A 26,627-nucleotide genomic window follows, 5' to 3' on the forward strand; every position below is an offset into this window, starting at 1 on the left:
CGCTGGGCTGCGGTAGGCTTTTCCTTCCTCCGCCCTCTCCGGGCAGCACCATTGGACTGATGAGATGTAGCAAGGCACGTGTGAAAGATAAAGCAGGGAAGAGAAGGAGGAAAAAAAAAAAAAAAAAGAAAGAAAGAAAAAAGTCTGTTTTTTACAGGAGATCCTGATCGTCCGGGCCGCCGCGGCCGCGGGGCACAGCCCGAGCCCTTTAAGCTGCCCACCCTCTCCGCGGGCCGGCGGCAGCTGCCGGCTATTTGGCGGCTATTTATACCGGGGCGGCGGCGGGCGCTGGGTGTCCTGCGCGGGGCGGTCCCGGCGGCGGCGGGGCCCGGGCAGGAGCTGCCATGGCCACGGAGTTCCCCCCCACGCCGGCCAGCGGCGGCCGCGCCGCGGAGACGCCGCTGAGCCCGGCGCGGCTGAGCCGGCTGCAGGAGAAGGAGGAGCTGCAGCAGCTCAATGACCGCCTGGCCGCCTACATCGAGCGGGTGCGGGCGCTGGAGGCCGACAACTCGGCGCTGCAGCTGCGACTGAGCGAGCAGGAGGCGGGCACCGACCGGGAGCTGGACTGCCTGCGGCTGCACTACCAGGCGGAGCTGGCCGACGCTCGCCGGGCGCTGGACGACATCGCCATCGAGCGGGCCACGCTGCAGGTGGAGCTGGGCAAGATCGGCGAGGATCACCGGCAGCTGCACGTCCGGTCGGTGCCCCGGCCCCGAGCAGGCCTCCCTGCCTGGGGACACCCCGGAGAGCCGGCCTTTTGGGGCTCCTGCGGGATGAGGGGAAGGGGATGCTGCTGGCAAGAGCTGTGTGTTGTAGGGAGAGTGCACAGGGATGTTGGGTGTATGGGTCGTGCAGGGGTGACACCCCAAAGGCTCTTTGGGGTTGGAGTGTCTTGGGTCAGGAGACATCTGGATTCCTGTTCTGAAGGTGAGCTGTAGGGACACTACTGGGAGTGCCTCCTCTGGTGGTGCTATGGGGTGGCATGGCACCTGGGATGGGCATGGGGCTCTGTCAAAATTTGGGGTGCTGGGTGCTCTTATAGGGTATGAATGCAAAGCTGCATGGGTTTGGTACCACACCTGTGTTTACAAATGCTCAAGATGCTGGAAAGGATCTAGAAAGTTATGGAAGCAGTGGAAGGAGTTTTGTATGGAGTTAGTGCACATCTCTTTTGGGCTGTTTTGCTCAGGCGTTGTCCAGAGAGGGCAGTCCTGGGAGCAGTATAGCTTACCTGGTCCAGGTTGGTACTTCATAGGAGTTTTCCTAGTGGCTTTTGGGTCTGGATTTACATGCTACTGGGACAAGCTGCCTGCTGTTTCAGCTAGACTTTCTTGTAAGCTGTGTATCCTGAGCCTGGAATCATCTTGTTGTCTAGTCTTGCCTAGGCTGGAACAAAGGGGTGGCCCAATATAAGTGCAATCACATCCTCTTGAAGGAGGGAAGAGAAGTGTAGTGAAGGGGAGGAAACAAGTGTCCAATCCCAACAAGCTTCCTTTATGGATGTATACAGCGTACTAGCACTGCTAGTTACTTTAATGACCCATTGTACCCCTAAATCACCTACAGACTTGTAATAATTTGGGTGTCCACAAGCCTCCAACATCTTGTTATAAGCATGTAATCATAGCAAACTGAGGCACTAACTTCTTCTTTTAATGCCTGTATGGAGCAAGTACTGCCCCCTCATAGGTTCAGTAGCTGTTCTGCTTGGGAATAAAATGTGTTTTTACTCTAAGCTTCTGTTTTCATCTGCATAGTTGTTGTTGGGCTTGTCTCAGTCATGCTGGGTTTTGGCTCACAGATCTGTTTCATAAATCTAACCAGCCACTTGACTGGACAGTGAGGAGAGGGGTAATGCCTGTTCTAAAAGTTTTCTGCTGCTCTTTGTGTTTGTATAACTTTGGCTTTGTTTATAAAGCTTTAGACTTGGCAGGTATGCAATCCTCTAGACTGTTGTTTTTTCTTTACTTTAAATAGGTCTTAGAAGTGGTTAAATTTACATCCCATGGGAAATGATATCCAGTACATACTGGTTTCTGAAAGGACTAGACTGAAGTCCTAATATTAATGTGTGTTGTATCTGGGCTGCCTAACTGCAGATGTCTCAGATGACTTGGAACAAACTTTGAGGGTATCGTGCCCTTAATATATACACCCTTTAAATAACCTGGTGGCTATTTAACTCTTATGGTATGGAATGTCACCAGATAATTTCCCAACAGCATTAACTATTGGCTCTGACTAATCACAAGTTGAGAGACTCAAAGTTTATGATGACTTACTGCATTTCAGTTTCTTTCTTACTACTTACAGTGGTGACTGGAAGTAGGCCAAGGATGTTTGGGGAGGAGGAGTTGTAGATAAGCATATCAGTTGGTTGAATTCAGAGCCTGAGGAAGGTCAAAGCAACTACAGTAACACAGCAGAGAGAGACAAGACCAGTTCCTTTCTGCATCAGGGAGTATAGATGTGCATTTTACTGCTGAACTGACACACGGAGTAGCAGCTGAGGCCATAAGAATGAATTCTGTACGTGCTGTTGATGTCCTCTGGTCTTGACAAACTGGAGTCCGAACACATACCTGAAATATTCTGGTAAAATTATTTAAATTCTTCAGATTGAGCATATGTGACATCCTGACTTACAGAGAATGTGATTGGCAGTGCCTCAAAGTTTTTGCTTGTAATTGATAGTCAGTAACTCACACTTAGTTCTAGAATGGTTGGTATATGGAATAGTGCAGAGTACTGTAACTGTCACCGCTTTCTGCATGATGGTATAAAGTGGTGTTCAGAACCCCAAACTTGGTTTAAAAGGGTAATAAAAGCTCTTGTCAAAGTCAGACTCTTTAAATTATTGTTCTTAAAGATGAAATTACTCAGTCCAGATTTCTTTGAAAATATTTGTCAGGAAAGAATCTAGGAAACCTCAGCCTGGCTGTCAGAGGCTTACTCTGGGAAAGTGGACTGCTAAAACACAGATAGTAATGGAATTTCAGTTTTGCAAACACTTTGATTGCAGAATGAAATTTATATTATTGTAGGATGAAACAGTCAATATTATTACAATGTAGTGTTACTGATATACTTAATATCATACATAATACAGTAAGTGGTAGGAGAGACCCAAAAGGAAGGTGAATACCTAGAAAAGAAAGAAACATGTAAATACTAAAACTATAGCATATTATCTGTTTTTCATAGTTAGTAGAGCTACTTTCCTCCTAGAGTCTGAGTAAAGACTAAATAACCTTTGCTAGCAAAGCACAATCAACAAAGGTCTCTGCAGAGGAGAGCTAGAAAAGGCCTTGAACAAGAACCTGATGTAACCAGATGCCCCAGACCTGTGTTGGAAGCAGCCATACCTGCATCCCTTCTAGCAGATTTTGTGTAACTCTTATTTTAAATTCCAGATGATGGGGATTCCAGAATATCCCCCCCAAGCAATGTGCTTCCATGTTGAACTACTGTTAGTTTCCTCCCCCTAAACATCTAACACAAATATTCCTCCCTGCAATTTAAGCCTGCAGCTTCCCGTCTGTTCTACAACAGACATGGAAAATAGATTCCCTTCATGTATGTAAAGGCTGTTCTGTCTCCTGTCACTTTTCTGTTCTCTAGACTAAACAACCCTAAGTTTTTTTCCAATCTTTCCTTGCAATCCAGGCTTTCTAGAGCTGATCAATCCTGCAGAATTGCTTTGGATTCTCTCCAACTCTGCTCTGTTATCCACTGGAAAACTCATTGTATGAACGAGCACAACTTTGCCACTTGGCAGAAGAGATTTTGCCAAAACAGATTGAGGCCTTTACTCTTTGCAAGCTCAAGTCTGAGTTTTGAGCAGGAACTCAAGACTCTGGATAGTGGGCAGGGCAACTGCAAAGGATTTTAAAAGTTGGACTAGTGTGGGGAGTTATCACTGTGTTCTTTGACAGAACTCGCTGAGGGCCCAGCACTTTGCCGCCGTGGTGCCAAGTAAAACTGGCAACGTAACCCTGTTGGCCGTGCAGGCGGTACCCGAGGTGCAGTGCCTGGGCGTTGGTCTGGAGATGCCTCTTCCCAAGGCAAAGCTGCTCTTCCCTTGCATCTCCACGGTGGAGGGAGGAGTGCGTGTCCCTTCCCGAGGAAGGGCAGTCCCTTGCAGGGGTGCTGTGAGGGAGGGCGGCTGTCGGACCTCGCTGAGGGGCTGCAGGAGGCAAAGCTCCAGCGGGGCCGCGGGGCAGCTCCCAGGGCTGGCCGGTGGCCTCTGGGGGACAAAGCTCCCTCTGTGCTGCGGGGAGGAGGAGCGGCACCCCCGGCAGCCACAGCCCGCGGAGGAGGGGGCGCTTCGCCCCGTGTGTGACCGGCCCGGCCGCCTCAGCCCCTGCGGGTCTCCCCGGCCAGGGTCGTGCGGGGTCGGAGCCCCCGGTGCCGTGAGGCGCCTTCCCGGCGGGCTGGTGGCGGCCCTTGCTGCGGGGGAGTGTCCGTGAAGGCTCGGTCACGGAGTGTGACCATCCCTCCCTGTGGAGCTGGAGACCTGTGCCGTCCCTTCCCTTTCCCGTTGGGAATGCCGTGGAGAATAGCTGGCTTCCGCATAGGATTCGCGCAGAACGAGCTGGAAAATGGGTCAGGAATCTTGCCGGTTAAACAAATGATGCTTGGCCGAGGGGCCTGTCCGTTTGTTTTACAGCTCACCCTGTGCTCTCACCGTGAGCACGATTAACCTCCCCTCTGTTTCACCACAGACCCCTCTGAAGGCAAACACGTTGAAACACATTGAAAACAAACCCTTCCTCACCAGCTGCAACTTACCAGTATAGAACTTTCACTTGCAGGAATTCCAAAAAAGAAAGTGATTTGAACCTGGCCCAGGCTCGTCTGAGAGACCTCGATGCCCAGCTGATCGCGAAGGAAGCTGACTTAGCCACAGCCCTGAGCGAGAACCGCACTTTAGAGAGTGAGCTCCGTGAATTAAAGGAGGAAGTACTCACGGTAAGACTTGCTCTTGGAATTTAAACTTTGCTGCTATTCCTGCAGTTTTTGCTTGGTTTTCCCCAATTACTTTTTGATATCTAAAAGCAGGGAAAGCCCATTAACTATGGCAGTGAAGAGTAGGCAAAAAGATTTCCACAATCTTGCTGAAAGCAATTGCTACTCATAGTGCCTTAAGACTTCCACCTGTTGCATGCACCTTAAATTCTATGACCACAGTATGTAATGTTTCTTGTTCTAAGGTCAAAACAAGTTGAAAATTGTAGTACTGCTGTAATCCCTGAAGAATTCTGTAACATGTCAAGGAAGGGAGCCCTGGAGAAACCCTGCTTCCCTGTGCTTAATATCTGGGTAGAATAAGTTCTGACTACTCTCTTTTTTGTAGGCTTTTGTGCAACTAAAATGAACTCTGCTCGAGTTGCTACTCTATCAATGCACTTATAAGAGCATAGCTTTAGTATCTTCATGCTTTAATGTGTTCATTGAATAAGCTAATTTCAAATTTGTAAGGATGAAAACTTTAAAAAACCCAACAAAACAAACAACATTGTATCATTAAAGCAACATACTCCAACACTGGAAACGTATAATAGCATGTCAATGTAGGTAGGCTATATCTGGAGGATTTTACTCCATTAAGTGTCAAAGAAATTATATGATGAGTTAGGAAGAAGTTCTAAATATCTGCTATTGTAAAAGGGGAGGAACGTATATGGATGGTACAATTGATCAGAAGTCTACTCTGAGGAGTCAAACTTAGCTGGTGGCATTAAGGGCTGCTCTGCATTTGCCTTGTGGGAAATCTGGTCTACATAAAAATTAAATAGGATTCTATCTGTTGGTAATATTCTGGATCCCACTGAAATAAGAACTTAAACAGAATAACCCACTTCACTCAAGCAGCGTGTTTTGGTTGCTGTGGGAGTGAAGTTGAATGATCTATAACACATTGGCTGCCTTAATTTGAAAACATGACCTCTCAATTTTGATAACCCTGTCATCTGTCCTTTCTAGCTGAATATGTCACTGGAAGATACCACAAAGCATCTCCACAGTGAAATGTTGAGGAGGGTGGACCTAGAAAATCATATGAAAACTTTGCAGGAAGAAATGACGTTCCAGAAGCGCCTTCATGAAGATGTATGTTTTAGCTTATAAACCAGCAATTTTTTTCTAGGTATCCATGGATGCACTTAAAAGTAAGGTTAAGATGGGCTTAATGCTTAAAAAGGTAACTAGCTGAGCCAACCTATGGCAGCCCATCACCTAATTGAATCCACCTAACTAGGAAGACTTCAAGGAAGTACACAACCTCATGTTAACTGGGTTAGTACCAAGAGATATCTGGAATATGAGAGAATTTTCTCAGGCTGCTCTTCTGAACTACAATCCCAGTATACTGTTTTGTGAAAGTGCATATATTACAGTTACTGTTAAATTATTCCAGATGTTTGCTTGAAGCCTGAAATAAGTGAAGAAATTAAATCTGCTTTAATAAGCAACTTGTGTTCCCAACTTCCTTAACACTTCTTAATGGTGTCTGGTAACCTTTGTGAGAGAAGTCAGTACACAGAACTAAGAAACAGGTGAATGTAAACCAGCTTCCTTCTTGCTGGTAGGAATCTTGAAGTGTGTGGTTTAAGTGATAGAATTCTAAGTTCTCTAACCAACTGCTACGACTTTTTGAATAAAACAAGAATAGGTGAAGTAACAGTGCTTGAAGAAACTGAAGTGTATCTGCATGTGTTCAAAGTAAAATAAACTATCTAGTGTAAAGAATTAAGTCTTACAATTAAATATGAATTATTACTTTTATTAGTTTGAGCAATGTTGGCAGTGAGATGGCAAAACAATAGTGAGGCATCTAGCAAGGTGGGCATGCCAGACCTAATGGATGAACACCTAAGATATGAATCAAGATGAATTACTGTGTACTCAATGAGAAATGTGCTTCAGGAGTGAAGGACTCATGAAGCTGGTACACTTTGAGTCTCAAACTGTATTGGCTTGTTTATTCTCTGTAAAATTTCTTCTTCTAGAAGCTCAAGGAGACAAAAAGAGTCCATGAGAGCAGGGTAGCAGAAGTAGAATCTGGCCGTCAGAGAGAATTTGAGAGTAAGCTCTCAGAAGCTCTGCAGGAGATCAGAAGACAACACGAAGAACAAATTCAAGGATACAAAGAGGAGCTGGAGCGAACATTCAGTGCAAAGGTGAGTTTGTAAAGACGACAGTAAAACAAAGCTGAAGTTCTCTGCACCTTGACACAATTCAAGTCACGCTAGCATGAACAGCTTATCTGATGGATCCCTTGCTTTCAGTGTGGAGCTTCTTGGCATAAGTTATGGAATTGCAAAGCAGTGTCAAATTTAGGATTTCTGCAAACTTTTGGTCCCAAACCAAACTGGTTCAAGCATAAATACTGTCCCTTTGGGAAGTGACTAGGAATAGCTGATTATATTTGAGACTTCTGACAAATTTGGGACCAAGGTGTGTATTAAGCAATTTCAGTCTTGAATAAAGCCTAACTTTTTCTACACTCTAACTTATGTGCCAATTCAGTGAATTCCTTTGGATGCTTCTGTTTCTGTTTTGACTGGAAATTCTGAGTGCCTCTTGTAGGAGCACTTTATCCTTTCTTGGAAAATCTCAAGATTGAGCTATTTGTAGAGCAATTCAATGCTGCTTATAATGATGCAGGAACTCTTTAGTAACAGACCTTTTGGGGAAGAGCAATAATAGTTTGATATGCACACCCAATGTCCTGCAGCCCTATGCTCTGAAGCAGCTTCTAAATATATTCTCCATTGTTCTTCTGGAGAATTCATTAATGTCTATACAAAGACTTCATGCATCTCTAACTGAAATATCCTAATCCAGCCACTTTCTCTACCTGATTATTGCTGACTTTTTCTGACATAAATATCAAACTTCTGTAAACCTCCTTGGAAAGCAGTGAAAACCTTTGAGCTGGACTTCATTCATATCTGCACACTTAAGTAAAACAAAACTATTTCCAGATGTAACAGGTGAAAATTACTTGGGTTTCCTTACGTATTTAAAATATATGGTAATATGCAACTGATTACTAACAGTGACTTATCTGCAGATGGAGAATGCCCAGCTAACTGCAAGAAGAAATAGTGAGTCTGCCAGTGCTGCTCGGGAGGAGCTGCTGGAAACAAAGAAGAGAATTGATACTCTGGTATCTCAAGTTAATCAGTATCAAAGCCAGGTGCTGTCTTTATTTGTATAACCTTAGAATTATTTTAATTTAGATATTCAATTGAAAATATTGGCCTCTTCTCTCTAATCCTTAGTTGTGGGGTTTTTTTTCCCATTCTGTTCATTTTAGAATGTTGCTTTGGAGAGCAGAATAAAGGAGCTACAGGACTTGCTGGATTATGATCGTGATCTCCATCGAAGGCACATGGCTGAAAAGGAGGAAGAAATGGCACAAGCTCAGAGGCAGGCACAAGAACAGCTGGAAGAATATGAGCATCTCTTAGATGTGAAACTGGCTCTGGATTTGGAAATAAATGCCTACAGAAAGATGCTGGAAGGAGAGGAACAGAGGTAGGCTATGACAAGATCTTCATATGAGGACTTGCTTCATTCAGGACATCTACACTAACTGTATACCTTCAGAACGTGGAGGAGATAAGACACAAACATTAAGTATGTCATTAGTGCAGTAACTTAGTTAATGAAGCATAATCTTCTGTAGAAGGTATTTATATCCCACCTCTAACACATGGTGTAGTAAGATGAAGTAGCTTGATAAACCCAACTGATAAAATTCAAAGGTCCATTAGACGTTCCTCCACTTCCTCAAAGTTTTGTGCTACATCTTAAAGATATATCAAAGACAGTGCTCAAGTTCCATGAATGAAACTGAGAAACTGTATCAACTCCCATCTATCCAGACATGATATCTCACTTGCCTATTGAGACAAGAACTCTCAATTAGAAGAGTCAAAAACCTTAAAATTACTTTTACTGAAGACTGTGTCTGTAGAGACTTTAAAGGAATACTTACTGCAGTTGGGAATCTTTTTTCTTATCAATATAAGCTTGCTCTGGACTTCAGGGCTGGAGCGGTCTTCCAGACTTAACAAGCCTTAGCTACTCTTGCCAATAAAAAGAAAATTTTATATTCATGGAAAGCTTGGACAGAGGAAGCTGTTAGGCTTGGTTACAGTAGGAGGATAGGATTGACGAGAAATCAAGCATGTCAGACAGTCAAGTGAATGTTATCTGACTCTCCTCTAGGCTGAGGCTGTCACCCACTCCATCTTCACGCAGCATGGCAACTCCAACAACAAGTAAAGGACGGAGGTTTCTGCATGGGAAGAAAAGGAAAGTGAAAGAATCCAAAAAGAGAGAGTGTGCTGCTGCATTTAAGACTGTTCAGCATGCCTCAGCTTCTGGAAATGTATCCATTGAAGAGATCGATGCAGATGGGAAATTTGTCAGGGTTAAAAACAACTCTGACGAGGTACTTTTGCTTTCATGGCCTTCATTGCCAAGTGTGACTGTGAATGACTTCTAGCTTAGTGAAAGACTAGAGACTGACTTCTTTGGTACTGCAGGTGTTCTGTTCACAGGGCTGTCTGGGAGGTGCTTTTGGGTGGAGGTGCAATGAGTTCTCTTATGCAGAAATCGAACACCTTCAGCTGTTTGTCATCAGATTCAGGCTAGCACTATCAGAAGTACTACTTATCCTTGATGAACTTAATAGGGTGCCTAGTAAATTGGATCATGACAGTCTCTTATTGCTTAAAAATACTTAAACCAGCTAAAAGATTAAATAGAGATGATGATATCTAATCCATGTGGAGGGTTTATCTGATCGGTTAGGTAGTTCTTTGACTAGTTTAGTTTGCAAAGCCAGAACTATTAGAATTAATCATTAGGGCTTCAAAACATGTGGCTTGTAGTCTAGCCTCTTCAGCCTGAGATGCCTTACAACTTCACAGGCTACTATGTATTTTATATATATATGGCTCAAGTTGGGTAGATGGGCACAGTTCTGATAAACTTCACTTATAAGAATCTCCCTGGTAAAGAGCATCATGACCCCCCCTTCAATGGAAGGCAAGAATAGGTGTGGCCTAACTTATGGGACTAAGGAGAATCCTAAAATACAAGGAGAAAACATAGGGAGGCTGTAATGGAAACTTGCCTGCTTCCTCAAAATTGGTCACATTTTTGTATGCTACAGGAGTGGCATTAAAACTGACCCATGAGTCTGGAAAGAACCTTGCATTTGCATCACATGGTGTTGATCTGCAATGCTGAGTGAAATTTCTTGTCCCACAGGATCAATCACTCCATGGCTGGGTGCTGAGACGACATATTGGAAGTGTGTCAGATGTTACTTACAAGTTTCCTTCGCAGTTCACTCTTCAGGCAGGCCAAGTAGTTACAGTAGGTAGTGGTTTTGTCAAACTTTCTCAGCTCTGTTCCTGTGTTAGATGTCAATAGAGATTCCTGTAATTTGGAAAACTAAACTGATACTTTAAGTGCCTGAAGGACTAAAGTTCTTATTTTATGTAGTGAGGGAGATGAGGGAAAATCTTTGCAGCAACTTAATCTGAAATGCCAGTTAAATTTTCTTTAAAGCTTGGATGAAACCTGGATCATCCCAGATTGGAATGTGCTCTAACTGTAAATAGAATCATTGTACTGTAGTATATTCTTAGAGTTCCCTAAGTATATTGTACTAAGCTAAACATTAGCACTAAAATTGTACTCTTAAGTACATTTAGATAGCGATAAAGAGCCAAACTCTACACTTGCTACTCCAAACTGTGTAGGAGCTTGCTTAAGAGATCTGTGAGTGACCAGGAGAGAGGCTCTTGTACACACAAGTTGCTGCCTCAAGCATGTCTGTGACTATGGCTTGGCTCTGTGACTCAAATGTTATGCATGCCAAGCAGGGCTACCTCTGCAGCAGGTAGAAGCTGGTAACAGCCTCTTCTGCACTAAGTGTTTTACAGTTTTCAGTTAAAAAAAAAAAACAACTTTACCATCATTCTTGGTATTCCTAAAAAGAACTAACTTGCCAGGGATCACAATGATTCAGTTTCTGTTACTGGACATCTTTGGTATTGCAGTACTTGATAGTTATGTGTATTAGACTGAATCCTCCTCTAACTACAAAGATTCTTCAGAGGCTCACTCTAAATCTATTGCAGATCTGGGGTGCAGCTGCTGGTGTAAGCCCAGGTCCAAGTGATCTGGTCTGGAAGTCTCAGAGGTCTTGGGGAACTGGGGATAGTATTGATGTTACACTTATCACAGATGATGGTGAGGTAAGTGAAATAGTAAATAGCTTCTACTGTCCTAATACTAAATTTGTTTGTGCTTAATCCGTGAGGATCCTTGGTGGCAATTCAATTGTATTCTAGGAACTCGCAGAGAGGAAGATAACATTTGTACCCAGAGGAGAAGAAAGCAGTGAGCAAGATGATGATTATGAAGAAATAACTGGAAGTGAAATGGAGTTTGCATCTCAGGTAAGCTGCCTGAAGTTTAAATGCATGCCATCAGCAGAGTCACTCAATGGCCACTTCTTTTCCATACTAAATCAAAATACTTCTTTAAGTACTATTCATATCCTTCAACTATTAATGTTTTTCTTGATGTCAGACCAAAAGAAGAAGAAAAAAGAAATGTTGTTTGGTTTCATGATAGTGGTTCCTGTGAGCATCCTTAAGCAGGTGAGATGGTGAGAATCATGCTTGTCATCTCATAGAGAACTTGCTTCATTAGTGGTGCTGCAGGCTCTTGTCCCACATAGGATGTAGCTTGCATGGCTTTGCATCAGAAATGCAGTTGATGTTTTGCTTATTCTCTGGCTGAGTATGCATTAAGATATTTAATATCTTATTACTGACACACTGAAAGGTACAACCTTTAATGTCTATTTCATCTGAATATCTGACTGTGTGTTAACTTTGAAGCTGTTGTCCCACAAACAGAATGCAAACACTATTTTTGTGAGATGAAGTGACTTATCTGACACTCCAGTGTCCCTGACTTGCTCTTAAGATAACTTCAGTGTGCATTTAAGTTGAATATACTTACAAACCCTGGCTACAAACTTACATGTTGTAATACCCTGTGCAAGACTCCACAGCCCCTTCAAATGGCTCTTGATTAACCATATTACCAGTCTCCTCTGATATATATTGGATGCTCCTACTGCACTTTGATATACTGGTAGTGAACTGTCTTTAATTGCTGAAGTTGTCTAAAACAACTAATATGAGGGCTTTAAATTGGTTATAACTGAACAATTATAACTGTCCTTGACCCAAATTGGTTTGTGTCTTGACCTGAAATAGCACCATGTCCCCTTTGCTAGTACAGACTTCAAGGCCTGAAGTGCAAGGTTGTGCCCAGCTAAAACCTCCCTCCTGCTGACACATGTTAAGTTACCACAGTTCTTCCTAAAACTGATCCTACACAGTTAAAAGGAGGATTTGCATCTTAGTGCAATAAGTCTTAAAGCTCCCACCACCATTTCCTAAATATTTTTGTAATATATCTGTCTGGAAACTAACTCAAAAACACCTTCATGCTGTCTTTCTGAAGAAAATGTTCCCAAGAATAAGCAGTTAGTGCCTGCTGCTTGTTTCTTTTTCTTATCTTTTCAAACAGAAAATTTGGGTAAATATGTTCCTACAATACCATGTGGCTTAATGGACGTTTATCAGTCTCCTGACTTGCATGCACATTCTTGTAATATTTTCAGTCTCTCACTGAAGATGGTGATACCTTGTTAATGAGGCTGTTGAGAGAGGTTCCATAATGCTGTTCTGCCCTTTAGGCTCTTAATGCACAGCACACACCAGAATGGTTGAAGGAAGCTTTAGGGTCATGAAGAGACTTAGCAAAACAAGCTTCTTTTCATATTCAGAGTAGTGCCTCTCCTCCAGGGTGGCTGCTTTTTATTTTAAAAGGTGGGGTTTTTTTGGGTTCACTGATATGGCTTGTTTGGTATTCAATGATGGAAAGCAAAAGTAACTTTTTTCCTTACACCTCTAATCTGTTTTATCAGCAACTTTACAATACAGTTGTGTGACATTTATGGTAAGAATCAATTCTAATACTTCCAATCAAATGTTAATATCTTTCCTGTCTGCTGAATTCCTGTTAAAGTTTTGACATTAGTACTTGTGTGCTTCTGCTGCATTGGTGGTACTGAAGTGGCAGCTTAGTAAACAACAGTTAACTTCTTGCATGCAGTAAAATGATGAGAAGAATGCATGCTGTGCTTTAAAAGAAGGCAGGGTTTCCATACCTTTTGCTTCTGCTTTTACCATCCTAACTAGGGCAGCATGAATCTGCATGCCAGTGAAGTTCTGATGCTTGAGAACAGAGGTAGTGAGCTTGACAGCCTTTCATGAAGGAAGGCACAGGCTCATGTATTGCATGGCCTGAAATTTTTACAAGTTAGTAATCTTTCTCCCCACCCACAAACCATCTAGTACAGTTCATGTACTGCCTCTCTTGAAAATCTGCTTTGCTTTATTAAGTAACTAAATCTACAGAACACTAAAACCCCTCCATGGCTATATGAGGATCAAGTAGGTAACCAGCAAGAAATAAGAAGTTTGTACGCATGCTAATTAGGCTCATGTCTTCATGTTTTCTTGCTGCAGCAAAATGAGGATCCCAGCTGTTCTCTCATGTAATGTGGACAAAGAGACAATCATCTGAAAACATCTCTGAGTCCCAAGTGACATAGACTGTACGTGTTTTGGTATCTTCTGCAATATCTGAAACTTGGAATTCACATCACACCTGATGTCTTTGTAAGAAACGTTGTCTAGAACATGATGGAATTTCCTACCTTCTGATACTGGACCCTGTCCTCGGATTCACTCTTACAAAGAGCAGTAGAATGCAAGCTCCATGTGAACTTATTTTTACTTTTATACAGGGATCTGGTTTCCATGACCTGCTGAAAGAGAGGAGGGTACACAGTTTACAAAGCTTCTAAATGTGCTCTAGAAGGATGTTAAATACTTGACAATGAACATGAGGCTGCCTCAATATTCTGATATGGTGTTTCTCCAAAGATAATTTCTCTTTTAAGCCTGAGCGGGAAATGGGACAGATCACAGCCTGGCTTGCCCCTTGAGCAAGTTAAAACATTGTCCTGAAGAGTTATGAGTGTCTGAAATGTTTCCTGCTCAGGTCCTGATGCAGAAATATATGAAAACTGCTCTACAGCACTTGCTGGAGTGAAACACTTTAAAATTAAAAGCAAGTTGTAAAAAGTATTTGTGCCTGGTAATACACATACTGTTTCTATATTCTAGCACCTGGAAATCCCCCAGTTTCAGTATTGTATATTCCTAGACAGAATATCACAGCATAGCTGTGCCAACCTTAACTTGGACAAATGTATCCTGTAAATGTGAAAAAGCATCTCATTCCAACAGGGCAGGTACTGTGACTAGTGTTGTTGGCACTGTTTGAATAGTCCCAACAACAACTTTCTAAGGGGCTAGAAAGAAAAACATGCTAAAACAAACATGAAAACCAGAAAGCACCAACTGTAGTGAAAAATGCATTGAAACAGCTGCTCTTAGAGTACTTATGTACTGACTCCCTGCAGTCTGCAGCACTGGGGATGTGTCCAGTGGGCCAGTTGGGGGAATACTTGACTACTGGTCAGTGTGCTATCATTGATAGCTCTGGGTCCATGCAAAGCCTGTCCTGTAACGCTCAGAACCAGGCACTCAGCCTCTGGGGGCACTGCAGTCAGTCACTCCTTGCCTCTCTTCACTGAACTTAGTTGCTGGCCCTGAGGGGGAAAGGAAGGGCCTGGATGAGCCACTGGAAGTACACTTCTACTTTAGAGCAGGAGAGGAGTAGCTGAGCCTGCAGGTTTATCTAGATGCTGGAATAGTGTTTTGACTGTCTTTTATCTTGCCAAAGGACTCAGTTCCAAACTCAAGACCTTGGTGTTTTAGGATGTAGATGTTAAGGTGCTTATGCTAACTTAAGCTTTTACATTATTTGAAAGTTCTAGTTTTGAGACATCAAGAGTAGATGTTGGTTTAATACTTGCATTGTAGCAGATCCAAATTCTTGTTCCACCTGAAACCATAGAAATAGCTGCTGCTATAACATTGCTGTATTTGTCTTGATTTCTTAAAACTTTTTTAACTATTAAAGATATTTTTCATGTATATAAAAGTCTTGGATATAAAAGTCATGTATATAAGTCTGGGATTTGAATATTTGCAAATTAAATAATAAAGGTCTGTTTATTCACTGATTTCAGTTGAGTGGTTCAAAAGACTTCAAAGTAATAAACTGGTAAGTTTAGGGACTGCAGAGTGAAGAAACTTTCAGAACTGTACTCTGCTCTCCTGTTTACATTATATTTCAAATAAAGCTTGATTTAAGAGGACTCTTCATTATGTCAAATAAAACCTTTTTACTGCACAAGGGAGGGATGGTGTTAAGCAACTGCCATGGAAGAGCTGAAGTAGTATACAAGTGTTGATAGGGAAGAGCAACAGTCCAGGAAACAAGTTCTGCTTCCATTTACTCAATTCACAGTCTACAGGGTAGTTTGTTGTTTTTCCTTAGCATGCAACTTTCTATAAAGGCACAAATAGAAGAATCAATTCTCTGCTATGCAATGGATCCTACTGTGCAAATTGTCTTCCTGACAGCAAACCTTAATGACAGTGGGTAAAGTACATAGACCATAGGAAACCCTAATTGCTAACAGTATTGAGCTTTTGATTTGCTTCCAGGTTACTAATTTTGCACTTTCTACTTTCAATGAGGCATCTCTTGCAGCTGTCCAGGAGCTCTATACTAAATGATGAGCTGTCTATTGAAGAGTGTATTGAGAATTGAAATATATATATCTGTGCATGTACATTTGTGCATATATAATTCTTTCCTCTAGGGAATTCTGTTGAGGTAAAAGGGAGATTTCAATACCTCATTTCTTGCCTGTACGGGAAAGGTATGGTAGGTGAGATCTCTCTTATAAGGGGGGAAAAGCAAAAGCAACTGTGAATCCCAAAGACTTGAACCTGTGTAAGTTGTCTCAAGCATTTTATATTCAGAACTTCATAGCTACTTTCATTCAAAAACCAGCCAGGGCAATTTTCTTTCCATGTTGTTGCTCTAGTAACTAGTAATTCAGAAATGATGTGCCTGAAGGAGCAGGCTCCAGCAGAAGCTGTGAAGGATAACCCTCCTCTTCTTTTGTGACTATTGCACAAGTCTAGACCAGGTGAGGGAAACCAGAAAGCCATGGGTTTGAGAGCCACGTGGGGGCCATTTATGCTTCTTAAAAGGAAAAGGGACTGCACCTGTTATACACATGAAATTCTTTCCTCTCCAGGGAATGCTGTTTCAACTGGGCTACAGAGTGAAACTCTGAAGGTGGATTCAAGACAGTTTGCCCATAAAAGAGTTCAGCTCTCTTCTCATCAATTTATCTTGTATGGAGAGCAATTGGCAAAATATCACACCTTCCTCTGGGGCTGCTGACTTGATTTGGTCACTACTCCATCACTAAACATGCAAGAGATGGCTAATAGAGAAACACAGTGATTCTAACTTCATTTAGTACTTAATTTTGAGGCTTTTTTTTTAGCATATCTTTAGTTACCACATCTTTCCCTCACCATCTCATTTTCTCTTTTTTCTCCTTTCCATCCCTTTCAACTAAACATAAAAAGCAGAAGTGCATTGACTTTTCATTTGTTTGCAGTAGGCACCAGGGATACCTATTTCTCTCACAGGTGTTCTATACAACCTCTGTGGAACTAGAAGCAGTTTGTACTTAGTTCCAAGGAATTTGTCTCTTATCCTCCTCCTAGAAAAAAAAAAGTTAGACATTATAAATGCTAAACAATCAGTAGAGAGGTGGCAAGATGATTAGAATTCAGTGCCTGAGGTGTTATAAAACTAATACTTTGTCTTTATTCGTGCATTTTTAATGTAGCATTGTTTTTGTCACCGAAAGCTCAGATATTCAACAAAAGTGACCTCCAGTTCAAAAACAAGTGCCAGAACTATAGGTATAGAAGCAGCAGCCACTCTTCTTATCCCACAGAAATATTTATTCAGTTTGGTCAGTAAATTATAGGAATCTTCAATGCTGAGAACTTGTACTTAGTACAACATCATCATCATATTGACAATAACCACTTTGCCTTTTGTCAACATACAATGTGAAAGATGTATTAACTTGTTCACAATAAATTACAGTGTGATAGATGAAAAGAGCTAAATGGCATCAGTAACTGAGGAATTGGTTACAGTTAGCTTCACTAACAGTATTTTTAAAAATGGTTTTCAATAGTAAAATCATTGCAGCCAAAGGTAAAAAAAAAAAATCCACATACAATAATAGCAAGGAAACGCATTTTTGGAGCAACAGTGAGCTACCAGTAAACACTTCATACAGTGATCTTCAAGGCACAAAGCAAAAAAACTAGGTATGGGTTTTTTTGCAGGTTGACAAATCAGGGAAGGTGAAATTTTTTTGAATATAAAATAAATACATTTTAAAAAGACGCATACAAAAGTCAGTAAGTCAGTCAAATAGCAAGGCTTTCACAGAATGCCACACTGACAGAACATTTGTGAATCCATTTCAGTCATGAAATCATGTTCACAGCTCAAATGACACAATCACTGAGGCAAGGGAACTATCACTTCAACATAATTAATGGGGAAGAAGCCAGACTCTCCATTTAACATCCCCTCATACCAATTCTCATCAATCTGATTGGTCAGAGTTATGATGTCCCCTTCCTTAAACCCAAGCTCGCCTTCATTTTCTGGCTCAAAGTCGTAGAGAGCTTGGCAGCAAGGCTGATCCATGTGCACTGAAGAACCTGCCCCAGTGACAGAAAGAACAACCATATTAATCAAGCTTCACAGCATCCCACCAGTCACTGAGAATGAAACAATGGGTCAAAAATGTAGCTCTGCTGTCCTGTTGATAGTTTTTCCATTGCTTTTACCCACTGACATCTGGTGCTTCTGCATACAGAATACAAGACTAGTTATAGTAAGTTTAAAGTGTAATTCTGTTCCTCCCTTAAGTACAGATGCTACTCCATTTTCATTCCTAGCTGCCTTCCCTTTGAAAAGGATGTTTATCTCAAACTGAAGGTTTGAGTAATCAGTTGTCAAAACCAGTGTGGTCTCTGGAGCAGCTGCCACAGAGGGATCAGAAGGGGAGGAGCTGAGGAAGTAGAACAGTCAACAGGGGAAATGACAAGGAATCATTTAAACAAATTGCAGAGCAGCCCAGTGCTCCTGTGTGGATACCACGAGGGCAGGGGTATCCTGCACACACCTGCAGCCTGCAGGCAGCCACCTGGATTGTCACACTCCTTGGGCCTTTGCAGGAGCAAGGCTTCCACCCTGACCTCACCTGAGCAGTGACAGGCACTTCTGGGCTACTGCTCCCCAAGTTCATGTGCTCAAATCCTTTGTTGTACACGTCCCTCTGAACTACAGCAAATGTTTTGCTGGGAACAACAGTGCCTGTCAAACTATTTTAGGGATGAAAACAGTTTTCCAATGCAGGATCTGGCCGTTCTTGTGACTTAAAGTGTTTGCCCTGCTATAAAGATCTTCATTCCAAATTACTCTTTTAAAATATTAGTGGTACCATATGCAAATGTAATAGTAAGTACATCTATTTACAGGAAAGCAAGTAAATATAAATATAAAGTATAATATAAAGTATATTCTACAATATAAAGTATAAAACAGAACCACCATTAGCAAAAGAAGTTAACCTTATAAATGCAGTTACCTTTTATAAAGCCTTATTATTCTCATGAAGGGCTGTTCATTGTCTTGGATTTGTGGTAAAGATATATATGTAATATATTAATTTTTATGAATAATAACTTATTCTAATGAAATTTAATCTAATGTTCAAATTGTAAAGCTTAGCTCCATGGCCAAGGATAGCCAGAGGTTCAACTGAAGTTCAGCCATAACATATTTTTTAAAAACATATCAGTATATCCAAGTGAAAGTCTGGTAATTTAAAAGACATTTATAAAGGAAGAATAGGAGAAAAGATTTCATGCTGTTGCCATGTAAGCAGCAGTGCAACACCTGGCAGCATGACACCTCTAGAACACTAGAACTTAATATTTAAGAGGTTTAACTGCTAATGTAAGTTGTTTTGGTTGTCTTATTTGGAACACTGCACTAATTTTCCAATATACCAGTCTGGACTCTCTCCCCCAGCTATCCCACATGCTAATCATGCAATCCCCTTGAGGAATCATTTTTTACTGGGTAAATCTGCATACAACTAGTAATGCAATACAGATATGGTAGCTAAGGTGGCAAAAATGCATTTTAATCTGTTAATCATGGTAATACACAGAAAACTATTAAAAAGAAACTTTTCAGCATTTTCTAGATAAAGGAATTAGGAGAAGGTCTCTTAAGGAAACCAGCTGAAAACCATTCTGGTGATCAGTCAGTGAGAACAGACAGGTGAAAGCATCTTTTTAATTGACAATAATGCAACTGGGGCAATATCTGGTGTTATAAAACTGGCACGTAGGAATTACTTTTCTATTTTGTGGGTATGTTTTATGCTTTATAGCGACAGAAGAGAGCTTTTATTTAAAACAATGGGAGAGAACTGCCAGCAGAGATCCCGCTCGGCAAACCTCCCCAGAGCAGCACTGTCACAGAGCCAGACTCGTCCTCTGCCTGGGGAAGGCTCAGGGTAGTTTTACAGGGACAAACTAAATTAGGGCTGGTCTAATACACTGGTCCAGGGGAAAGCCTGGTTCTCCCATTTTTGCTGAAACAGTCCAAGCAGAAATAAAGAGGAGTCAGTTGCCCAGCAAAAATGGACTGTGTTTAAAACCACAAGAGGACTGATTGTGTTAAAAATAACTCAGCTATTTTCAGCCTTTGCCAAGGTAGAACTGGTACCAGCTCTCTGGAACTGTCAACAGCAGAAGGCAGCACTCAGAATAATTGACAGAGTTCCTTGCTTTCACCAGCTGCTCCAATGGGGCTAATTTATTATTGCAGGCCTGTTAATTTCTGACAGTAAGGTACCTGATATGAGATGGATCACATTTGGTTCATTTTAAGCTCCAAAGAACTGAAAAGATGTCTGGCAGCCTGGAAAGATTTTCAAATAATGGTCACAGCCAGCACAACCGGTTTCACTCCAGGCTGTAGGATCAGTCAAAGTCTTCATTAGAGTCAGGCAGCTGCTGCTACTGTATAATCCAATGAGACAAAGCTTCCCTGACAAAGGTAACAGGAGCAGTGTTGCCTGACAGTCTGCAACACACACTGGTTAACATCACAGAACTGCTGGCACCACTCCAGCCTTTTGCTGTCTATTAAACACTTGCACATACATTGTAGAGGTTTCAGCTAAAGAAATTGCACTCTTGTATTTCTGCAAACAGGACTTATGTTGATTTGCAACTCCAAACACATCTCCTTTATTTCTCTAGTTGTGGGGTTAAAACTGTCACACTTTCCTGTCATGTTCAAAAAAGAATTGTCATTAACTTTCACATCACTCAGGCCTGGACAGCAAACACCAGGTTAAGCAAGAAACTGTCTGTGATTTCTGGAGTGTTACAGGATGAAGCCAGAATGCCATTCAACGACAGACTGGTTTTTTACTTGCTTGTTTTCCCCAAAGGGAGTTATTGCCTGTACCTGCATCTACTCTGTCCTCTATACCATGCTGTATACATAAGATAGCAAGACTGTACTTTAATAATTGCAAACTGGAAGCTTCCTAACATAATTAATCCCAGCCTCCCTTGTAGCTGAAGTGAGTAAACACTTAGATGCTTATGTTAAATTCCAGCACGTGGCAAACAGATCCATTTACTTCATATCAGAGTCAAACCTGACAAACAAAACAAGTGAAAGGCATGATGTAATACAGCAATTACAGAGTTCTAAAATGAGCCAGATGATGCTCACAGCTGCAGATGATTAATGAGGATAACAAAGAATTAGAACTAAAATACAGATTTTTTTTTTATCTGTGCTTACTCAAAGCAGCCAAATAAATCACAACATAAAAATTAGGTTTATGTGAATCTAGCCCTGCAAATGTGTGCAAGTCATTAGTAGTAAATAATCCCCATGTGTTAGAGACCATACAAAGGAAAATACGGTTTCTGCCCCAAGAAGCTGATACTTAACTTGAGAAACTGTTGTGAAACAGAAAAAGTCAGTTCCGTGCTCAGATCTGTAATGTGGCAGTTGTGTGAAAGTATCATGGCTTACTTTGAACTGACCTGTCGATCTCCAGGGGTTCTCTGAACACCACGATATTACTTACCTTGAGTGACAGTATCAGAGAAATTAAACATCTATATTTTGAGAGGGTCAGTGTGTAAACAGGAAAAATTAAGCATGAAAATACTTGTTTGTGTAGGACAAAGAGGTCAGTTTTCTAAAGGAAAAGAGGATGACTGTCATACTATCCCCCCACCACAGGGAGACCTTAAGACATTTAGCAGTTTTGCTTAAAGCTGCCTGGTTCACATCTCTAAATCACAGACCATAAATCCAATCTGTTTCATGATCCTGATTTTAAAAAGGGACAGAAAGGTTTCCCCATTTATGAGCTGGGCATATTGACCCCACAGCACTTCCACAGAAATCTATACGGAAAAATTTTGAGTAGGAAAAGGAAAAGAGAAGAGAATAAACAGTGATTTCACTGGTGATTGTACCTGCTGGGGAGGTAAGCACAGCACTCACATTTTATTCAGAGAAAAAAAGGGATACATGGTCTTTCTGCTGTTATTAGCAACACTAAGAATGGCAAGAATTGTTACATATATCCCATTTCTCATTTTCATCTCTTTCATCTTTGTTTTAGTTCTTTTGCATTCTGACAGCCCTGAGAGACTGAAGCAGTAAGTGACAAGCCTTCATTTAATGATATGCAAACAGTTCATGCAATAGTCCATGAATGGAGCCAATGAGTGGAAGTGGTTCACTCCTTCCTTATCTTAGTGGTCAGTGGTCATTTATTATTCAGTTTTCACTGAATTTCAGCTCATTAAAACTGGGATTTTTCTTTAACTAAGTGGGCTGGAAGCAACCTTGAGAATTCATCATCTGTCTTTCTCCCAAAGGCAGGATTGATTACCCTTAAAGGACATCTTGGATCAATTACTTGATGGCAATGATAAACCACTGTAATGTGGTTTGACACACCAGTTTATATACAAATGCTGAATCTAAATCTCCTTTCTCCACTGCACATGTAAAATGGAACAAAATAAAAGTTATGATAACTTGATAAGTAATTGATTGGGGCCTAGAAATTGTATGTTGAATTTTTAATAAAGTTGCTATGGTTTTGCTACTTTCATAAAATAACCAGGAAGTTATTGATCACTGCAAACATTTCCAGTGCTTTGGAGGAAATGTGTCCTTGGATCAGATGTCCTAGGAACCAGTGGTCTGACCTGGGAGAATGTGCAGAGGGGGTTGTCTCCCTCCATCCCACGTTTGACAGCAACACAAAAACTACTCTTAGTATTCAGGCAGCAAGGGGAGCTTCAAACAAATCGAGGAATCAGATCTTGCTGCGTGGATTTATGCTGCCAAACTGCTGCAAATCCCCTTCAGTATGGATTGTATAACAGCTTCCTCTTGTAGCACAGTGCAAAGAAAATTAGAGACGTTAGAAGGAGCATGAAGTTACAGCTCCAAGCTTTATTCTTTCACTTCTAGTTCTCTCATTTCTTTCCCAACAACCTTTAAAAAGAAACAAGACTGGAGGGAAGAGGAAAATGGAGAGGTAGGAAAAAAATAAAAAGAAAAACATCCAGAAAAAAAAACTAGGTACCATGCCAAGCAGAGAAAGGAACCTTTGGCTTCCTACATCTCCTCTATTTTCTTTACAAAAAACGTTTACAGAAAAATTTGGCTTTTTTTTGTTGTCTTTTCTTTGCATATTGTTGTCTTCTGTGTTTTGAGTTTTTTGTTTGTTTGGGTTTTTTATTGGTTTGGTCTTTTAACTTTCATCATGCACTGTAGTCATTAAGGAGATAGGACAAAATAATTTTATTCATGAGATGAAGAAAAGCTATTTTAATGAGTAGTGCAGCCTTACTAATTATTAACATTCATACAACTTTCAACAGTTGATTTTTTTTTTGTGGAATCAGGGCCTAATCAAAGGAGTGATCCCATGCCCACACCACCACACCTACTTCAGTTCATTAATGCACATATAATTTAGAGGGCAGTAAAGTAAAAAATGTTAATAAAATCAGTAAGGGTGGGAGTCATCTCTCTGAATTTTACATAGCTAATATTTAACATCCTGTACTGATCATTTATGGGCTCAGACTGTGGAGAAAAATTAGCACCTGGAGATACTCCAGACAGTGATCAAACACACCCACCATAGGCATCTGTCTTTGCAAGAAATGAACTGTTTTCTGCAAGTGCCTCTCCCTCCCTCCTCCCACCCTCAGTGGCAATACAGAGAACATAAAAGACCAAGCAGAATGCCACACCTAAATTTCAGATGGGTGAGAGGCTGTTGAGAGGAACACCGTTTCACAATTCCATTTCCAAATCTGGGGAACAAACTGGAGTCAAATGCATGAATATTGATGTCTCATGGATCCACTGTTCTCATGGTACAAGGAATACCTCAAGCAACACCCTGGCAAAACACCTATAGACACAGTAATTCTGTGGTGACAGACTTACCTGATGTTTTTATGGAAGAACTATAGGCAATCCCATTGTGCTGCTGATTATCACCAATTTCCAGAGTTGTAGTTATTACAGGCTTTGGCTTAAATTCACGTTTAGGCCGACTAGATGCTACATTTATTCTGTAACAGAGAGAAGAGTGGCAAGAGACTGACCTTGAAGGAAGAAGTACTAACAGAACTTAAGCTCAGGTTTAGTGCTTTGCTGTTTGAAAGGTGGGGTAAGAAAACCTCCCGCAGGTTTTGGTTTTATTGTGGTGGGTTTTTTGGTTGGTTGGGTTGGGTTTTTTGGGGGGAGTGTGTGTTTTTAGTAAAGGCTCCTCAATTCTAATGCAATACTTGAATTTCAACAAGTCCCTGTTTTATTTAAGAATTTTATTTAATACTTCAGTCCTGCTGACAGAGGCATAAAACTTGACAGTCTGAGTTTGAGAAGTGATGAGCACCCACGGCTGCCACTGAGTTCAGCACAAGTTGCAGGAATGAGCTCTCTGGAAAGCTCAGCTGCAAATGGCAAATGCAGAAACAGCCAGGACAGAGGCCCAGACACTGCATCTCACATGTTGCCTTTTCATTAGAGAAAATGGGAAACAACCATTTGGCCACCACAACTGCCTCAATACCCCTTTCCTGTATGTGCATGTGGCTGAGTTGAGAACTCCTTGTCTCCCTGCCCCCTCTCCAGCTGGGATGGTGCAGGGTGCCTGCAGACACAGATACCCTCATGTCAGTGCTCACAGCCACCATGCCCACCCTGATCTGGAAGCCCCAGACACTTATCTCGACTCTGCCTTTGCTACGGTGACACTCAGGTCTCTGGTTCTCCAAGAACACATTCATGGCAGCAGCATTTTTAACTTCTCCCAGGATGACACAAAGTACCTGGGCCTTTCACACGTGTGTTACAGCACAGCTGTGTTCCGAGCCAGCTGGCTGGTTCCTCACTGTGCTGTAGAATGTTGTTCTACCTTTAATCTCAACGAAAAGAGGCCAACTCCTCAGCAAAGCCTCCAAAACACAACTCCAGGTATGCAAGTTGAAATAAACTTCCAAACAAAGGGAGGCTGTCCTCATTAACCTCCGCAGATGTGAGACACTCTGCACACACTCAGAGCTCCCTGGGCAGACCCTGCATTGCATTAAAGTCTCCCAGCACAGCAAAAACCTGCCAGGTGGCAGCAGTTGAAAGCAGTGGAGTTCAGCAGAGCACAAAGCACAGCAAATGTGCATCTGTGAGCTGGTGCTACAGGATCTCCTGCTTCAGTGACCTTCCACAGTTGTGAACCTTGGCTGCAAAAGAGGATCAAAACTTTCTGAGGGGTTCAGTCTTACCGGTTTTGCAGCTTGCTCTGCAGATCCTCCAAGATTTCTGTGGATTGTTTATGGTAATCTAGTGCTGCTTCTACAAATACAGCCAACTGGCTGACTTGTTCTATCTGAAATACAGAGAGGAAAATAGTTGTAAGGAGCCTGCAGTACATTCAGCTGAAGGATAAATGAACAGATCATTCAAAACAGACCTGGTATCTCAAAAGACCACGGTACCTTGTGGAGGCTGTTGGAAAAGAGCACATGTGAGTCTGTCAAAGAAACTGCCAGTTGGAAACTGAACAAAACTGAGGTGTAACTTCTAGTTCACTAACTCAGGGCTGGGTCCTTGAGTCATTTCCTCTCACAATGTGCAAATCCCTTCTGCTTTCAACTTCCAAGCCAGCTGTCTGTCAACACCCAAGCCCGAAACATTTAACAGGACATGACCCCTTAGCAGGTGAAAATAGGGCTTTTCTGATCAGAATGTTGGAAGAAATTACACCGTGACAGCTCTTGTGACTCAGACCCATTAGTGTTGATTAGCAATGTTTATAAACTACAGTTCTGAAATGATCTGAACTTACCTCACTAGATGGCAGCATTTATAAACCGATAAATGAAACCTGATTTTAAAAGCATCAGCCAATCGTTCAAAAATATGAATGTGGAGGAAAGGGAGAACATGAAGGAGAAAAAAAAATTTCAAAATATTTTATTCATGAGATAACAAATAATCTCATTCTCCTAAGACAAGTAGAAAAGTTCAAGCTGTATGAGGGGATGGAGCAGTAATAGATTTGTCCTCTTCCTTTAAGACAACATTAAGAAGACAGACCCCAAGAAGTCTAACATGTTCCATTCCATCATAATGTCTTCAGACACTGGATCACAAGAAAATATCTGAGTAAGCTTTCTACAAATGTTTTATGGACCCATGGCACTTTTGTGCTATCCTTTGTCTGCTTTTACTCAGTTAAAAAGATCATCAGAAATTCTGCCAGGACTCCAAGAGAGCCAAACACTGTCACAGAGCACACAGGAATAAAATGCACAGAACCAAACCAACAGCTGATATAATTCCATCACAGTCAGAAGAGAGTAATATAAACAGCTGAGGACAACACATAAAGTGCCTGGGGTTTGGATGGGGTGGTCAGAGAAAAAGACTGTCCAAACAAGAAAAACTATGAGCCAGAAGAAATATGGAATTGTGTATTAGAAGAGAGAGAGAGAAACTGGGAAAGAGCCAGAGAAACTTGAGGGACTAAAAGCCACTTAGGAAGATGAGCCTGGGACTGGTTGAGTGGGAAAGGCAGGAAGATGGATCTGATAAGCAGTGCCTGCAACAGTGTCTATGTGGGAGGTCTGGAACTAGCTGTGCAAAAACCTGAGAAAGATGTGGATCAGGATTGAGTCTGGAAAAGGCACCTGGCAAGGTGGCTGGGAACCAGACCTCAGAGAGCAGAGACTGCATGGCAAGAAGACCAAGAGAGGGAGACACTGGAGGAACTGGAAAGGATCATAAGGAAGTGATTGCAGTTAAGATCTCTGCAAACCCAGTTAGACTGGGGTTAGACCACA

The 26,627-nt window shown here is 41.7% G+C and overlaps 2 protein-coding genes across 6 annotated transcripts in view; one reads left to right on the forward strand and one right to left on the reverse strand.

Moving 5' to 3' along the window:
- The first annotated feature begins 344 nt into the window (after positions 1-344).
- On the forward strand, positions 345-15,281 carry LOC113947530 (lamin-L(III)-like). 4 transcript variants are annotated; one of them, XR_003527775.1, is made up of 13 exons: positions 345-697; positions 4,815-4,971; positions 5,986-6,111; positions 7,011-7,181; positions 8,078-8,203; positions 8,324-8,544; positions 9,241-9,466; positions 10,291-10,398; positions 11,169-11,285; positions 11,382-11,489; positions 11,623-11,693; positions 13,037-13,068; positions 13,641-15,281. XR_003527775.1 is itself a non-coding variant. In XM_027644167.1 (12 exons), exons 1-11 carry the CDS (start codon positions 345-347, stop codon positions 11,662-11,664), a joined length of 1,755 nt encoding a protein of 584 aa, XP_027499968.1. In that variant the 3' UTR covers positions 11,665-11,693; positions 13,641-15,281. The 4 variants fall into 4 exon arrangements, 3 of the variants coding, with proteins under 3 accessions (XP_027499968.1, XP_027499969.1, XP_027499970.1); XM_027644167.1 differs by lacking the exon at positions 13,037-13,068; XM_027644169.1 differs by lacking the exons at positions 345-697; positions 13,037-13,068 and adding an exon at positions 4,345-4,605 and having other exon boundaries at positions 13,641-15,280.
- A 1,779-nt stretch (positions 15,282-17,060) lies between these two features.
- Positions 17,061-26,627, reverse strand: part of SH3GL3 (SH3 domain containing GRB2 like 3, endophilin A3) — a 61,612-nt gene continuing 52,045 nt past the window's right edge. For both annotated transcript variants that reach the window (XM_027644376.1, XM_027644374.1), the window contains 3 exons: positions 25,068-25,171; positions 23,731-23,858; positions 17,061-17,861 (listed from right to left, as the gene is read on the reverse strand). In XM_027644376.1, the coding sequence (XP_027500177.1) occupies positions 17,656-17,861; positions 23,731-23,858; positions 25,068-25,171 (438 nt within the window). In that variant the 3' untranslated portion in view covers positions 17,061-17,655. The remainder of the gene's footprint in view (positions 17,862-23,730; positions 23,859-25,067; positions 25,172-26,627) is intronic.

Source organism: Corapipo altera, unplaced genomic scaffold, assembly GCF_003945725.1.
Source record: "Corapipo altera isolate COAL_440 unplaced genomic scaffold, ASM394572v1 50, whole genome shotgun sequence".
Lineage (NCBI taxonomy): Eukaryota > Metazoa > Chordata > Aves > Passeriformes > Pipridae > Corapipo > Corapipo altera.